Genomic DNA, 18111 nt, shown 5'->3' with positions numbered 1-18111 from the left:
TGTAGAATTATGCCGTAATTGAATAGATCATGCTAAACGAGGTTGTTAATTTGTTAATTTGACCAAAATCTTTAAATCACACTGGATGTGTTATACTTTAGAATTGCATTGGGGGCATAATTATTTCACTGTACAGCCTTACCTATGGATTGTGGATCAATGACATGGGGTATCAGTCTACTTAGTGACACCCAGAGAACATTAGCGTTGTAGCTCTTATTGCGGGTCTCCGAAACAACTGTGAATTGAGCCACATTTATTGTCAACCTATGTGCATTGAACACTATTCCCATGGAAAAACAATACTGCGTGGATGTTTAGGAGTCTGATAACTTAGAAGAGTACGTTGGGAAAGAAATATATTGGGTATTGAGTAGACTGATACACCATTTAATTGATCCCCAATCCTTAGGTAAAGCTGCAATATGAATTTCAATACACACAATAGGCTGACTGGGGAGGTGATTTCACAGTCACCAATAGACAAACATCAGAAGACAAAGGAAACCAAGAGCAGTGGAGATGACTGACTCTCTCTTTACAGTACAGTTTTTATTTGCCAGGAAATAAATTATACCCCAAAAAAAGCCAAAAGTCACAAACAAAAAAATAATAATAATGCAGCACATCTAAGTAGTTGAGCCCAACAGCCAGAATACTCCCATTCAAACAATGTACAGCATTATATCTTTACTCAAAGTAGGGACACATTCATCTGGTAATGTTATGATCGATAAAACATCGTTTTTCAAGGCTCCAGATATGCAAGTAGGGAAGGAGAGGAAGAGATACGTGTCTTATGATTACCCATCTGTTTACAATCATCACAAACACACTTAAACACATTAAACTGAAGCAAGATGTCAGTCTCATAGCACAATAAGAGTTGCTCTATCTGACATTTCTGTGCAGAGAAATACATGAATTGTTACAACAAAAATTGAGTTTGTCATAGTTTAATACTGTTTATTTGTTGTTACTCAAAGTGACCTAAGTTGTGTCATCTTAAAACATTGTTGAACATGGCTAAAATCTAGAGAATAGCTAAGTGTATCAGACTGAGTTACATTAAGTACATTACTGTAACATATCTTAAGAATGCGCAAATTGAGTGTCTGCTGAATTACTAAAATGTAATAACACTTTGCATACGTCCCAAATGACACCTTATTCCTTATATACTGCACTACTTTTGACCAGAGCCCTATGGGCCTTGTTCAAAAGTAGTGCACTAAATAGGAAATAGGGTGTCACTTGGGACAAAGGCTTCTTCTCCAAGTTGTTTTGATGCAACAACTACAGCAGTGATGCGTAACCACTAATGTCAGATACCAGGGAAGGAAGACATGAAAAAGAACGTTACTAAAACCTGGGCCTGCTGGACACAATGTCATTCAGTGGACGATATCACCGCATAAACTGTCAATAATGATAAACACACACTTTTTATTCACAAAGATAGATATCCTTCAGAGTAACTGTTCTAAAGTCGATTGAGAAATGTAACTAGTTCACGTGGAGGAGAGCCTCTTATTGCCAGTTGACAGGTAGTAGAGTTATCCACACATGACATTACCCAGTAGAATAAACTATTAACTGTTCAGTCAATAGTCATTGTGTGTAAGTGTATTTCTCTTAGGTGTCCTCCACTGTAGAATGGTGGACTATACGGTGCTGCGTAGGTATGTAGTGTGTATGAATTAAACATGGTAGGATGAAGTAAAGCCATGACATCATGATCAAACAATTCATAACTGCTAAATCCCAAGTAATGTTTCCATCATCTGACAATCACTTTGTCTTGAGGTGTCTAAATTGATTCCAATGTGGTTGCATTAAAATCAGAGTGAGAAAAAAAGAGGACATTGACACCTAGGTTGCATCCCAAATGGCACCATATTCCCTACATAGTGCACAACTTTTGACCAGAGCCGTCAAAAGTGGTGCACTATATAGGGAATAGGGTGCCATTTGGGGCGCACTGTAATATCCCACTACAAAACTCAAACTAAAAAGAGTGAAAGCGGGATAGTGTTATTAAGTCATCTCATACATTTAATCATTTAACATTACTCCAAATCAATAAGTGGCTATGTACACCTAGTAGCCCGCTACAGACCGGACCTATTTATCAAACACTAGCATACAAACAAACCACATTCTGATAAAAATGAAATAAATAAACAAGTCAGCCCCATACGACCGCAACACATCATTTTTTTTTCTCTTCTATCCTCACCCCTCCCTCCTCCCCACTCATATCATACTGCAACACACAGTCTTCTGTAAAAGGTTGTGGGTAGGGTACATTAATAGCAACACTGCAGTGCCGTTGCTTTAGCAACATGACCTCATCACAGGAAGTGCTCTAGTAGGAGGGGCTAGCTATTGCACTGGAGGGATTTTACTGGGGCACCCCATTTCATATATAGGATATCAAATATTTTTTCCTTAGTAGGGAATATAGATTTTTTTCCTATATAGGGAACATAAACAACTTTTTTACCCCATAGAGCTCTGGTCAAAAGTAATGCAGTACCTAGGGAATAGGGTGGCATTTGGGAAGAAACCTGGGTCATGACCAGTCATGACACCCCCTCATGGTCTGACAATAATACACCTGTCATGTCCTGTCCTGCACTGGCTATAGGTGGGGGAGAGAGAAGAATCAAAGATCGCTAGAGAGCTTTGTGACTTTGATCGATTGGATGACGCTGTGCAGCATTTAACAAGCGATACACACAACACACAAGTGTTCATAAAAATAATGATGAGCATTGAAAAGTAGAATGAAATTGATATATAAAGCCATTCAGAGACACTGAAACACAGAAAAGTGCTGATGTTCTCGTTTGTTCTCACCCAGCGACTGGCTGATATGTGAGGAGTTATGATCTTCTCTGAGGGGTGTGGCAGTTGGGGGGGTGGAGCTGGAGGAAAGTGAGACACGCACACACGCGCGATGGGTCCTCAGATGATTGCAAGGCTTCCACAGAGCAACAAGCTGTCAAGGTGCAGACACACATATACACACACAGTACATTTGGCAAAATACACTCCTCTCTGTGTCTACTCCATAATGATATAGACTACTAGTCCGTTAGTCCTTCTGTCTGTCTCTGTGCGGACTGCGTAAGGAGGGTAAGGCAGGGAGAGTTTATTTATTTAATAATGTCTCTACTGTGATACTGAGACTGTCAGTCAGCCCCACTGTCCTCCTGTCCTTCTCCTCCTGGACCCTGAGGGGCACCACAGTCTGAAGACTACACCATCTATCTCATACAGCCAACCAACCAACCCCCCCCCCCCCCCCCCCCCCCGACCGCAGAGATATTCTCCTTCCTCTTCTTCTGAAACAACCACTCCTCCCTCCTCTTACTGCATTTCTTCCTCCTGCAGCAGCGAGGGTCCAGCCAGGTCAAGCGGTAGGTAGGTGGTTCCAGTCCAGGTAAAGGGGTTCTATGCCATGTAGATAAAGGTGTTGATGTCTGTCTCGTCCCGTTTGATGTATTTGTGTTCGATGAGCCACTCGATCTGTTCCTTGATCATCTTCTTCTGGGGCAGGAACATGTTCTTGAGGATCTCTACCAGTTCCGTCTGTAGCTGGGCGTTACTGATCCTCTTCCTCATCTTCATAATCTGGATGATGGCCTCCTGGAGGGGGGTGGGTGGGTCAAACAACGTACAGCATTATATCTTTACTCAATGTCGCGGCACACATTCAACTGGTATTGTTATGATTGATAAAACCTTGCAGGGTGGAAGGCAGTAGTGCTCCATTAAAGTCTTTGGGGGGAAAAAAGTGCTGAAACTTCAGGTTCCTCAAGTTGGACCTTTCAATGTGTAACGTTACCTGGGTTCTTAATATTCTCAGCTGGACGATGCCCTCATTCTCCTCCTCTCTCATTCGCTCTGTGGTCAGCTGCAGTCGACCAATCAGATTAATCTTGCCCCTTTTCTGGACCTTGGAGTTTTTACTGAGAAACAGAGAGACTAAAGAACTCAATATCCGATCAGCCATCAGACCTGAAACTGCTCCTCAACATTCCATCCTGGTCCTCAGTAGGAAACCATGACAACAAAGCTTTCATCAACATTCAAACTTCCCCAAAATGAATAATGAGTTACAATACATACAGTTACATGAACTAGATAGAGCATGAATCAACATGGTAAGCCAACAGCGGTTGAAGTGAGGTGCAATTAAGGTTGCAAAAAACTGCCATCTTTCCCAAAAATCCCAGCTTTTCAAGAAATCCCTGTGGGAAGATTCCTGGGTTCAGGATGGAATAAGCAGGGAAATCTGGAATGCTCCAATTAGTACTTCTTTGAAAATCTGAGAATTTGGGGAAAGTTACCAGAGTTTAGCAACCCCAGGTGCATTCAATGCCTTTATTAAGGTCAGGGGGCTAACACAATGTTGTGGGTTCAAAGCTATGTACATGAGAGAGAAGTCCTGGTTGACGTAGAACAGGGTGCTGTCTGTGAAGTCTTTAGGGGAGGAGACTGAAGGCTCATAGGACAACACCTGTCTCTTCAGCTTAGGGAACGCTACCAGAGACTAGAGACAGAGAGGAGACAGCAGAGAGAGGGAGAGAAAAAGGAGAGGTCATTCGTTTGTTCTCTGTCTCTTCTCTGTGTATGAATTGGGTTTATATTGGTGTGTGTGCTTTCATTTTTCAATCCCAGAGAGTGTGAGTGTGTGTGTGTATAAAGTACCCAGAGTCTGTTTGTGTGTGTGTGTGTGTGTGTGTGTGTGTTACCCAGAGTGTGCGTCGTAGCTCAGCATCGGGCAGCTCGGTGGCCAATTTAAGGTTCTCGAAGCTGATTCGCTCCCGCGGCCGCTGGTTCCAGGCAAATAGGACAGCCAGCTGAAAGGTCGTGACCTCCAGGTCATAATGACCCATTTCGTTCTTGAAGGTGATCTAAACACACACACACACACACACACACACACACACACACACACACCCCCCCACACACAAACAGGGGAGAGGAGGGGGATCACTATGCCGTTGGACATGAGGTGATAGAAATATAATCCATGGAAAAACTACTGTGTGTGTGTGTGTGTGTGTGTGTGTGTGTGTGTGTGTGTGTGTGTGTGTGTGTGTGTGTGTGTGTGTGTGTGTGTGTGTGTGTGTGTGCTCGCATCTTCCACTCACGATGCCATTGGACATGAGATGATGCCAGTGCAGTTTCCTCCCGCTGTGGTTCCTCTTGTAGAAGTCTTCTACCTCTGGGATCAGATCCTCCAGCTCAGTAGGCAGAGACACAAACACCTTCTCACTGCTCCTCGACCACGCCCCCGCATTCAGGATCTTTATATTCACACTGTCAGCTGGAGAGAGAGAGACAGAAAAAGAGGCAGAGGCTCAGAGAGAGGGAAAGAGATTATTTGTGTATTACTATGGTACACCAGCTGGTGGAGTATTGTGGCTATGGTTAGTAATCACACAAGCTCAGGCCATAGGTCTTAGTGTTCGTTACCTGGTAAAGCCAGCTTGTTGTGTTTGTGCATCTCCTTGAAGACCTGGTTGAGATCATCCGATACTTTAATGTCCTGGAACATCCTCGCCAGCTTATTCACATAGTCTGCAGGCATCCCCACCTCCTACACACACACGCAGACCCAGGGGAAAAAACTCAATCAAAAGGGGATAAAGAGAGAGAGGGAGAAAGAGTGTGTGTGTGTTTGTTCATACCCTGAGCCACTCCACCATGTTCTCTTCTATTTCACTGTCGGCTGAGATGTCCAGGATCAGTCTTCTGGTCAGGTGGGCTTTATGGTACCTCATAAACACATCTTTATTCTGAACATACTTCAATACCAGCAACTAGAGAGAGAAGGGAGGGAGGGACAGAGAACACGTCCTTATTCTGAACATACTTCAATACCAGCAACTAGGGAGAGAAGGGAGGGAGGGACAGAGAACACATCCTTATTCTGAACATACTTCAATACCAGCAACTAGAGAGAGAAGGGAGGGAGGGACAGAGAACACATCCTTGTTCTGAACATACTTCAATACCAGCAACTAGAGAGAGAAGGGAGGGAGGGACAGAGATCACATCCTTGTTCTGAACATACTTCAATACCAGCAACTAGAGAGAGAAGGGAGGGAGGGACAGAGAACACATCCTTATTCTGAACATACTTCAATACCAGCAACTAGAGAGAGAAGGGAGGGAGGGAGAGAGAACACATCCTTGTTCTGAACATACTTCAACAACTAGAAGAGGTGGGGGGGGGGGGGGGGGGCAGGATAGAAGACTATGGATGCATCCAATTTCTACACCCTTCTCTGAAAGTGCACACTTCCTGTCATGGATTTCACAACAGCCAGTGCTTACACCAATACAATGCTTGAGAATCAGGGCTCATTCTACAGTACTTGGGGAGAGTCTCACCACTTCTTTGAGTTTGAGTTCTATCTCCTCTGACGTGAGTTTCTTGCTCAGGGTGGTTTTCCTCAGCAGCATGTCACAGTAGTTAGCTAGCAGCTCTGGACACTTCGACTCTGGCTGGGTCTTCAGACCTACCCTGTAAAGACACACACACACAGATTAATAGTACACATAGAAATCTAATTACTAGAACAGGCCTCCACATCCAAGTCTGGCTGCGTCCCAATTCTCCACCCCTTTTCTGAAGTCTACATGTGCACACTTTCCTCCAGCCAATGCTTACACAAATCATATGCTTTTAAATCCATGATGTGGAGTGTGAAAATGCACCCCTCAGGAAAAGGGTGAAGAATCAGGATGCAGCTCATATTCCGTGATGGGTGGACTAGCAGCCATATTGACCCATAACCAAGGAATATAATAAAATGTAAATGTAAATATAATATAAACATACAACCCAGGTTTGTCTCACCCTTTCTGTTTGAGGGGCAGCTCCAGTTTAAAGATGGTGGCATCGTTCACCACAGCTTTGTAGGCCTGAAGAGAAATACAGAACTGTCAAACCTCCCGCTACCCCCCCTTTTTTTCTCCTCCTCCGTCCATCCCCCTTTTCTCTCTACCCCTCCATTCATCGGCTCTCTTCAACCCTTTTCTCTCGCTTAATGTCTCTGCCCTCTCATCCCCCTTTTTTCTCCTCCATCCCCCCTTCTTTCCACCCCTCCGTCTCCTCCCTTCACCCCCTTTTCTCTCGCTGTATGCATGTACAGTGCCAGTCAAACATTTGGACACACCTGCTCTTTCAAGGTTTTTTTTTTTTTTTTTTACATTGTAGAATAATAGTGAAGACATCAAAACTATGAAAAAACACATATGGAATCATTTAGTAACCAAAAAAGTGTTAAACAAATCAAACTATATTTTATATTCTTAAAGTAGCCACCCTTTACCTTGATGACAGCTTTGCACACTCTTGGCATTCTCTCAACCAGCTTCATGAGGTTGTCACCTGGAATGCATTTCAATTAACAGGTGTGCCTTGTTAAAAGTTAATTTTGTGGAATTTCTGTCCGTCTTAATGCGTTTGAGCTGATGGTTTCGGATTTCTAAACTTTGAATATTATTAGTCATCAGTTATACTAGAGACATAAGGGGTGCCATAGTCTAGGGTCTACACCAGAAGTTAATGGGTATCTGTAGGAGGAATGGATATGGTGGATGTAGTTAAGCTTGGAATGTACTGAGTGACGGGAAGACGATCACATGTTGGCAGGCACTGATAAGGGTGGAGAGCTGTGGATTAGTGAGGAAGGGGGTCAGGTCAGATTAAGGGAGAAGGAACAGTTTATTGCCTGTATCACTTAATTTCCTGTACTTAATTTTCCTAGCAACAAAGATGTAATGTTCAGAGAGAAGGAGGAGATTCCACCCCAAATTGGGGTGTATATATACCACCACTAGTGGAACTATGTCTTTGTCTTATGTAGCTGTATTGACACAATGGGTGAATAAAATTGGTTGGAGCTTTCATAGTGTCCGTCGATTTCTTACTCTGATATTTAGAACCTAACAGAGCCAATCAGTTGTGTTGTAACAAGGTAGGGGTGGTATATAGAAGATGGACTTTTACCAAATAAGACTAAGTCCATATTATGGTAAGAACAGCTGAAATAAGCAAAGAGAAACGACAGCCCATCATTACTTTAAGACATGAACGTCATTCATTGGGGAATATTTCAAGAACTTTGAAAGTTTCTTCAAGTGCTGTCGCAAAAACCATCAAGCACTATGATGAAACTGGCTCTCATGAGGACCGCCACAGGAAAGGAAGACCCAGAGTTAACTCTGCTGCAGAGGATAAGTTCATTAGAGTTACCAGCCTCAGAAATTGCAGCCCAAATAAATGCTTCACAGAGTTCAAGTAACAGACACATCTCAACATAAACTGCTCAGCGGAGACTGCATGAATCAGGCTTTCATGGTCGAATTGCTGCAAAGAAACCAATACTAAAGGATACCAATAAGAAGAAGGGACTTGCTTAGGTCAAGGAACATGAGCAATGGACATTAGACTGGTGGAAATCCGTCCTTTGGTCTGATGAGTCCAAATGTGAGATTTTTGGTTCCAACCGCAGAGTCTTTGTGAGATGCAGAGTAGGTGAACGGATGATCTCCACATGTGTAGTTCCCACCAAGAAGCATGGAGGAGGTGGTGTGATGGTGCTTTGCTGGTGACACTGTCAGCGATTTATTTAGAATTCAAGGCACACTTAACCAGCATGGCTACAACAGCATTCTACAGGGATATGCCATCCAATCTGGTATGCGCTTAGTATAAATTTGTTTTTCAACAGGACAATGACACAACGCACCTCCAGGCTGTGTTAGGGCTATTTGACCAAGAAGGAAAGTGATGGAGTGCTGCATCAGATGACCTGACCTCAACAATCACCCGACCTAAACCCAATTGAGATGGTTTGGGAAGTGTTGGACCGCAGAGTGAAGGAAAAGCAGCCAATAAGTGTTCAGTATAATTGGGAATTCCTTCAAGACTGTTGAAAAGCATTCCAGGTGAAGCTGATTGAGAGAATGCCAAGAGTGTGCAAAGCTGTCATCAAGGCAAAGGGTGGCTACTTTGAAGAATCTCAAATATACTTGTTTAACACTTTTTGGTTACTACATGATTCCATATGTGTTATTTCATAGTTTTGATGTCTTCACTATTATTCTACAATGTAGAACATAGTAAAAATAAAGAATAACCCCTGAATGAGTAGGTGTGTCCAAACTTCTGACTGGTACTGTATGTGTATGTGTTTACCTTGTCTCTGGCGGTGAGGAATCGAGGGTCATCCTGAAAAGCCTCCTTCACCAGTTTACTGAAACGGTTAAACAACGTCAGCAGCTGCTCCACGTACTTCTCAGAGTCCTACACACCGGAATAAAAAGACAAACATACAGATAGATTTTGAGTGAGTGTGTGTGTGTGTATATACATGCTTTACTACACTTACTAGTACCAGAAGTCCTCACAAGAATAGTAAACCAACTAAAATTCAGAGAAGTGAGGACAGTTTAGACTTAGGGTTAAAATGAGGGTTAGGGTTTAGGGTTAGGGGTTAAGGAAAATAGGATTTTAAACGGGAATTAATTGTTGGTCCCCAAAAAGTCTTCACAAGCATAGTAAGACATGGCTCTGTGTCTGTGTGTGTGTGTACATACAGAAGTGATAGTCTCTGCAGCAGCCACCATATCAGCCAGCCCAGCATTCATGATGTGATCCTCCAGGTCTTTCAGCATGGGCTCTATCCCACTAGGAACTTTATCCATCAGGGAAAACATCAGGTGGAGCTCTGCAGGGTGAAGGACATTAACGTCACACAAAGAAGGACCCTCTTCTACAACCGGTCCCAAGGTTGGTGGGTAACAGTAGTAACGTAACATGTTACTCACTGTCTGTCTCGTTGCGTTTGATCATGCCGGGACATTCGGCCAGGATGGTTTCTTTAAACGACGTCACCAGAGCGTTCACACAACATTCCATCAGCTGGAGAGAGACAACAGAGACTAATATTGGTCTACATGACATCTACATCATCATCTCTTGACTGTGAATATGAGTTTAAACCAGTATATACAGCCTCCTGGGTAAACCGTCAACTCACAGCTTGGACAGAGTTACATTCACGACGAGTCTCAAGGTATCGAACTGCCCTCTTCTCCTCTTCTCTTAGCTTTGTGTCTGCCTGCAAGACACACGCACAGTCAGTGAATGTATACACACTCACTGAGAGTCATTGTCACAACACACACATAGAGCGCAGTCCTTACATATTTCATGTAGTTCTGGACTCCGTTCTGCTGTAGGTATGATGGGGCCTGTGTTCTGTAGAACCTCTCAGTTGAGTCCAGGTAGGCCTTCTCAAAGTTATCTCTGTAGATCTGGAGCTTGTCTTCAGGGTTAGAGCACAGGTTGACTACACACACACACACACACACACACACACACACACACACACACACACACACACACACACACACACACACACACACACACACACACACACACACACACACACACACACACACACACACACACACACACACACACACACACACACACACACACACACACTTTGTCAAAATACCAAAAACATACCATACTTCACAAAAACTTCCCATATAAAATGTGTGGATGTTAGCCACTCAGGGTGTATATGTCCTACCGTATGATTCTCGTACTCCTATAACCAACTGGGAGTCAAAAGCCTCTCCCAGCCTCTCAGCGTGAACCAGCTTCATAGCACTGTCCTGAAGACGGCTCTTTATGTTGGAGAAGATTGACTCGTTCCATGTGTCCAACATCAACTAGAGGAGAGGCAGAGGGGGATATATATATATTACATTACATTACATTTAAGTCATTTAGCAGACGCTCTTATCCAGAGCGACTTACAAATTGGTGCATTCACCTTATGATATCCAGTGGAACAACCACTTTACAATAGTGCATCTAAATCTTTTAAGGGGGAGGGGGGGTTAGAAGGATTACTTTATCCTATCCTAGGTATTCCTTAAAGAGGTGGGGTTTCAGGTGTCTCCGGAAGGTGGTGATTGACTCCGCTGTCCTGGCGTCGTGAGGGAGCTTGTTCCACCATTGGGGTGCCAGAGCAGCGAACAGTTTTGACTGGGCTGAGCGGGAACTGTGCTTCCTCAGAGGTAGGGGGGCCAGCAGGCCAGAGGTGGATGAACGCAGTGCCCTTGTTTGGGTGTAGGGCCTGATCAGAGCCTGAAGGTATGGAGGCAATCACCATGGTCTTGTAGCGGATGCGAGCTTCAACTGGAAGCCAGTGGAGAGAGCGGAGGAGCGGGGTGACGTGAGAGAACTTGGGAAGGTTGAACACCAGACGGGCTGCGGCGTTCTGGATGAGTTGTAGGGGTTTAATGGCACAGGCAGGGAGCCCAGCCAACAGCGAGTTGCAGTAATCCAGACGGGAGATGACAAGTGCCTGGATTAGGACCTGCGCCGCTTCCTGTGTGAGGCAGGGTCGTACTCTGCGAATGTTGTAGAGCATGAACCTACAGGATCGGGTCACCGCCTTGATGTTAGTGGAGAACGACAGGGTGTTGTCCAGGATCACGCCAAGGTTCTTAGCACTCTGGGAGGAGGACACAAGGGAGTTGTCAACCGTGATGGCGAGATCATGGAACGGGCAGTCCTTCCCCGAGGTTCAGCTTGAGGTGGTGATCTGTCATCCACACTGATATGTCTGACAGACATGCAGAGATGCGATTCGCCGCCTGGTTATCAGAAGGGGGAAAGGAGAAGATTAATTGTGTGTCGTCTGCATAGCAATGATAGGAGAGACCCTAGATAGGAGAGGGCCTAGAACAGAGCCCTGGGGGACACCAGTGGTGAGAGCGCATGGTGCGGAGACAGATTCTCGCCACGCCACCTGGTAGGAGCGACCTGTCAGGTAGGACGCAATCCAAGCGTGGGCCGCGCCGGAGATGCCCAACTCGGAGAGGGTGGAGAGGGGGATGTGATGGTTCACAGTATCAAAGGCAGCAGATAGGTCTAGAAGGATGAGAGCAGAGGAGAGAGAGTTAGCTTTAGCAGTGCGGAGAGCCTCCGTGACACAGAGAAGAGCAGTCTCAGTTGAATGCCCAGTCTTGAAACCTGACTGATTAGGATCAAGAAGGTCATTCTGAGAGAGATAGCAGGAGAGCTGGCCAAGGACGGCACTTTCAAGAGTTTTGGAGAGAAAAGAAAGAAGGGATACTGGTCTGTAGTTGTTGACATCGGAGGGATCGAGTGTAGGTTTTTTCAGAAGGGGTGCAACTCTCGCTCTCTTGAAGACGGAAGGGACGTAGCCAGAGGTCAAGGATGAGTTGATGAGCGAGGTGAGGTAGGGGAGAAGGTCTCCGGAAATGGTCTGGAGAAGAGAGGAGGGGATAGGGTCAAGTGGGCAGGTTGTTGGGCGGCCGGCCGTCACAAGACGCGAGATTTCATCTGGAGAGAGAGGGGAGAAAGAGGTCAAAGCACAGGGTAGGGCAGTGTGAGCAGGATCAGCGGTGTCGTTTGACTTAGCAAACGAGGATCGGATATCGTCAACCTTTTCAAAATGGTTGACGAAGTCATCCGCAGAGAGGGAGGAGGGGGGGGGGAGGGCGAGGAGGATTCAGGAGGGAGGAGAAGGTAGCAAAGAGCTTCCTAGGGTTAGAGGCAGATGCTTGGAATTTAGAGTGGTAGAAAGTGGCTTTAGCAGCAGAGACAGAAGAGGAGAATGTAGAGAGGAGGGAGTGAAAGGATGCCAGGTCCGCAGGGAGGCGAGTTTTCCTCCATTTCCGCTCGGCTGCCCGGAGCCCTGTTCTGTGAGCTCGTAGTGAGTCGTCGAGCCACGGAGCAGGAGGGGAGGACCGAGCCGGCCTGGAGGATAGGGGACATAGAGAGTCAAAGGATGCAGAAAGGGAGGAGAGGAGGGTTGAGGAGGCAGAATCAGGAGATAGGTTGGAGAAGGTTTGAGCAGAGGGAAGAGATGATAGGATGGAAGAGGAGAGAGTAGCGGGAGAGAGAGAGAGCGAAGGTTGGGACGGCGCAATACCATCCGAGTAGGGGCAGAGTGAGAAGTGTTGGATGAGAGCAAGAGGGAAAAGGATACAAGGTAGTAGTCGGAGATTTGGAGGGGAGTTGCAATGAGATTAGTGGAAGAACAGCATCTAGTAAAGATGAGGTCAAGCGTATTGCCTGCCTTGTGAGTAGGGGGGGAAGGTGAGAGGGTGAGGTCAAAAGAGGAGAGGAGTGGAAAGAAGGAGGCAGAGAGGAATGAGTCAAAGGTAGACGTGGGGAGGTTAAAGTCACCCAGAACTGTCAGAGGTGAGCCATCTTCAGGAAAGGAACTTATCAAGGCGTCAAGCTCATTGATGAACTCTCCAAGGGAACCTGGAGGGCGATAAATGATAAGGATGTTAAGCTTGAAAGGGCTGGTAACTGTGACAGCATGGAATTCAAATGAGGAGATAGACAGATGGGTCAGGGGAGAAAGAGAGAATGTCCACTTGGGAGAGATGAGGATTCCAGTGCCACCACCCCGCTGGCTCGATGCTCTAGGGGTATGCGAGAACACGGGGGCAGACGAAGAGAGAGCAGTAGGAGTAGCAGTGTTATCTGTGGTAATCCATGTTTCCGTCAGCGCCAGGAAGTCTAGGGACTGGAGGGTAGCATAGGCTGAGATGAACTCAGCCTTGTTGGCTGCAGACCGGCAGTTCCAGAGGCTGCCGGAGACCTGGAACTCCACGTGGGTCGTGCGCGCTGGGACCACCAGGTTAGAGTGGCAGCGGCCACGCGGTGTGAAGCGTTTGTATGGCCTGTGCAGAGGGGAGAGAACAGGGATAGACAGACACATAGTTGACAAGCTACAGAAGTGTTGTTTCTTGTATTATTGTCTCTTGTGTCTTTAGAGAACTGTTTCACTTTGATATCCTTTTTCTTCTGTCCTGATTTTCTCTTTCTTTTCTTCTGTTAACTAGATATTCTTTGTTGTTCTTCGTTAGCTAGCTAGCTAGCTTCTTCCAAAAGAGTCCCTAGCAACTGCTTAGCAACTGGTAAACAATTCAGCTAGCTAAGATAACTACAATTTTATGAAAAATAGTTATTTTTCAAAAGCCTATCTTCTTTGTTTGTTGCTTGTTTTTTCTCCTCTTCAGTCTTGCAGTTTTCTTTTGCTTTTTTTCCGATGTACTTCACTCTAAAAACCATATTAGAGGTCGACCGATTATTATTTTTCAACGCCAATACTGATACCGATTATTGGGGGCCCAAAAAAGTCTCTGCCGATTAATCGGACGGTTTTTATATATATATTTGTAATAATGACAATTACAACAATACTGAATGAACAATGAACACTTTTATTTTAACTTAATATAATACATCAATAAAATCAATTTAGTCTCAAATAAATAATGAAACATGTTCAATTTGGTTTAAATAATGCAAAAACAAAGTGTTAGAGAAGTAAAAGTGCAATATGTACCATGTAAAAAAGCTAACGTTTAAGTTCCTTGCTCAGAACATGAGAACATATGAAAGCTGGTGGTTCCTTTTAACATGAGTCTTCAATATTCCCAGGTAAGAAGATTTAGGTTGTAGTTATTACAGGACTATTTCTCTCTATACCATTTGTATTTCATATACCTTTGACTATTGGATGTTCTAATAGGTACTTTAGTATAGCCAGCCTTTTCTCGGGAGTTGATAGGCTTGAAGTCATAAACAGCACAATGCTTGAAGCATTGCGAAGAGCTACAGGCAAACGCAGTAAAGTGCTGTTTGAATGAATGCTTACGAGCCTGCTGCTACCTACCACCACTCAGTCAGACTGCTCTATCAAATCATAGACTTAATTATAATAACACACAGAAATACGAGCCTTAGGTCATTAATATGGTCAAATCCAGAAACTATCATTTTGAAAACAAAACGTTTATTCTTTCGTGAAATATGGAACCATTCCGTATTTTATCTAACGGGTGGCATCCATAAGTCTAAATATTGCTGTTACATTGCACAACCTTCAATGGTATGTCATAATTACGTAAAATTCGGACAAATTAGTTCGCAACGAGCCAGGCGGCCCAAACTGTTGCATATACCCTGACTCTGCATGCAATGAACGTAAGAGAAGTGAACAATTTCCCCAGTTTATTATTGCCTGCTAACATGAATTTCTTTTAACTAAATATGCAGGTTTAAAAAAAATATACTTCTGTGTATTGATTTCAAGAAAGGCATTGATGTTTATGGTTATGTACATTCGTGCAACGATTGTGCTTTTTTTTTTTTCGCAAATGCGCTTTTGTTAAATCATCCTCCGTTTGGCGAAGTTGGCTGTCTTTGTTAGGAAGAAATAGTCTTCACACAGTTCGCAATGAGCCAGGAGGCCCAAACTGCTGCATATACCCCGACTCTGTTGCACAGAACACAAGAGAAGTGGCACAATTGCCCTAGTTAAAAGAAATTCATGTTAGCAGGCAATATTAACTAAATATGCAGATTTAAAAATACTTGTGTATTGATTTTAAGAAAGGTGTTGATGTTTATGGTTAGGTACACATTGGTGCAACGACAGATCTTTTTTCGCGAATGCGCTTGTTAAATCACCCATTTGGTGAAGTAGGCTGTGATTCAATGATAAATTAACAGGCACCGCATCGATTATATGCAACGCAGGACAAGCTAGATAAACTAGTAATATCATCAACCATGTGTAGTTAACTAGTGATTATGTTAAGATTGATTGTTTTTTATAAGATACGTTTAATGCTAGCTAGCACCTTACCTTGGCTCCTTGCCGCACTCGCATAACAGGTAGTGGAGTGTAATTTAATCGGCCATGATCGGTGTCCAGAAATGCAGATTACCGATTGTTATGAAAACTTGAAATCGGCCCTAATTAATCGGCCATTCTGATTAATCGCCGACCTCTAATAAATAAATAAATATATATATATATATAAATAAGAGAGAGAGCGAGAGAGAAAAAGCAGGACAAGACAGTTGATGCATACCATCAAAAAGAAGAGCACTGTCCATCTCTCCCCTCCCAGCGTACGATGCTGTACTCTACATTAGACTCATTGCTGCTGCCCTGCCTCTCTCCTTCCTCCTCTCCCTCATTCCCCTCTCCTCACCTTGCGTACGATGCTGTCCTCAACGTTAGACTTCTTGTTGCTGCCCTGCTTCCCCATCAGTGTGATCTCCAGCTGACAGAAGGGTTTGGGCAGGATGTCACACTGCGTGAAAAACTTCCTCCACTCCACAATGTAGGCCTTCAGTAACGCTGTGTCATCCTGGTGACTCAAAACACGCTGCCATGGAAACACAGGTCAGAAGTTAGGTGAGAGACAGCTTGCATAGGTAGAGGTCAGGATTCAGGGGTTTAAGGGTCAGCCTCTTGCCGACAACTGTTATCACTGTACTGGAAAGGTGTGTGTGTATGTGTGCGAAGAATGGCACATTCCAACCTCAAATGGGATTTCAACCATTACTGAAACCCTTCCCCTGTAACCCACTGTTCCACTTACGTTCTGAGCTTGTTTAATGAAGTCTAGGATGTCTTCTTTGAGCGCCTGGTGGATCTTAGCTGGGCCCTTATCATCCCACAGACACACAGCATGGACATCTCTGCAACACACAATAACAAGCGTAGGGTTTCTGTGTGTGTGCGGTGCAGTATGTGTGTGTGTTTCTTCTGTGCAGTTTGGTGTGGTGTGATGCAGTGTGTGCATCTTACGAGAAGAGGTCGAACCACTGCTGCTTGGTGACAGCCTCCTGTCTCAGCAGCTTGAGAACGATGGGCCTCATCAAGTCCCACTTGTCCTCAAACTGCAAGGAGCCTTTATTCTGGAGGGAGATGATACTACTGTTACAACTCACTACAACTATACTGTTACTACTCAGGGTCGTATTCATTAGTACACACGGTGGAAAATGTTTGGCAACAGAAAAGGAAAACAAGCATTTCTATGTGGACAATTTCAAGTAGTCACTCTCTGTTTGCTTCTATTTCGTGCCTAGTGAATATGACCCAGTACTCACTACAACTACTGTCAAACTGCAATGGGACATTATTCTGGGAAGAAACTGAAACAATTACTTTTACTATCTGTTACTTAGTATCTCAGACTACAGAGAGCCTTCACTCTGCAGAGATGACACTAGTCACGACCACACTACCCAGTATCTAGAGTCAATCATTCTGGAAACAGACGAGAACAAACAACACTGTTCCTACTTACTAAGCCATTACCCAGTAACTTGCGACTGACGCTGTTCTGAACCAAATTGTATGTTTAATAGTAGTTTTCTATTCTATTCCTTTAAAACATAACGTTACAATGGTTTAGTTCGCTAAAATAAATCCGGCTTCAACTAAAACCTTAGCTACAGAGAACAGTGTAATTGCACCCAACTCTTATCAATCTGTAGCAGTCAAGACTGTGTGCGCTAAAATAAATCCTGCTTCTACTAAAACCTAAGCTGCAGACTAAATTGTCAACAGTGTAGTTGTACCCAACTCCGATCAATCTATAACAGTCAAGACTGTATGTACAGTTTGCTGTGCTGGAGAACTGACAAACAGAACTAATGTAATGTTAGCTTGCCAATTCAGCTGATTGTTCCACCACCTGCACAAGCCTTCTGTATATTCTCTTACAGTTTGACGTGGACAGACAACCGTTACTACAATGAACTGTGAATTATATTATTGATTAACTATCAATTTAAAAGACGAAATGCTTATGCCGGTGACAACTGTATTGCACGTTAGCCAGATGGCTGGCTAGCTAAATTGTCTTAGCATCCCTTGCTAGCTAACTAGCAAGAGAGACCTTTCTGTTGCCTTAAATGCAACAACAACAACAAAAATGTCAAACACTGTTCGTGGTCGGGTTTGTTTTTAACTCATTCATGAACTTATTTACATCCAGACTATGGGCATCGGGCGCATAATTACGTGTTCAAATCCAGGTAAAATCTTGAAGTGAAGAGGCTCTTACCTTTAACAAATTAGACGTCGCCATGTTTCCTCCAACTTGTGCCCTCCTCGCGCAGTCTCGCGAGAGTGTGGTTGGAGGGAATTAGGTAACGTAGTTTCCGACTTAAAAATAAACAGAGAAAAAGGCTAGATATTTGTCCAGTTT

The 18111-nt window shown here is 44.2% G+C and overlaps 1 protein-coding gene across 3 annotated transcripts; it reads right to left on the bottom strand.

The window, feature by feature from the left end:
• Positions 1 to 517: 517 nt before the first annotated feature.
• LOC106581017 (cullin-5) lies at positions 518 to 18068 on the bottom strand. Of its 3 annotated transcripts, none has more exons than XM_014162673.3 (19): positions 17968 to 18068; positions 16701 to 16810; positions 16492 to 16591; positions 16099 to 16275; positions 10632 to 10773; positions 10237 to 10382; positions 10071 to 10151; positions 9859 to 9952; positions 9628 to 9758; positions 9227 to 9334; positions 6881 to 6945; positions 6412 to 6544; positions 5706 to 5837; positions 5491 to 5614; positions 5166 to 5341; positions 4764 to 4925; positions 4443 to 4561; positions 3854 to 3977; positions 518 to 3654 (listed from the first exon to the last, which is right to left on the bottom strand). In XM_014162673.3, exons 1-19 carry the CDS (start codon positions 17989 to 17991, stop codon positions 3460 to 3462), a joined length of 2343 nt encoding a protein of 780 aa, XP_014018148.1. In that variant the 5' UTR covers positions 17992 to 18068; the 3' UTR covers positions 518 to 3459. The 3 variants fall into 3 exon arrangements, with proteins under 3 accessions (XP_014018148.1, XP_014018149.1, XP_045559664.1); XM_014162674.3 differs by having other exon boundaries at positions 17925 to 17988; XM_045703708.2 differs by lacking the exons at positions 16099 to 16275; positions 16492 to 16591; positions 16701 to 16810; positions 17968 to 18068 and adding an exon at positions 10958 to 11124.
• Positions 18069 to 18111: the final 43 nt, after the last annotated feature.

The sequence above is a fragment of the Salmo salar genome, chromosome 20 (assembly GCF_965601325.2).
Source record: "Salmo salar chromosome 20, fSalSal1, whole genome shotgun sequence".
NCBI classification, from domain to species: Eukaryota; Metazoa; Chordata; class Actinopteri; order Salmoniformes; family Salmonidae; genus Salmo; species Salmo salar.
Note: the sequence above shows the minus strand (reverse complement) of the source record. Positions and strands in the feature narration are given on the sequence as shown.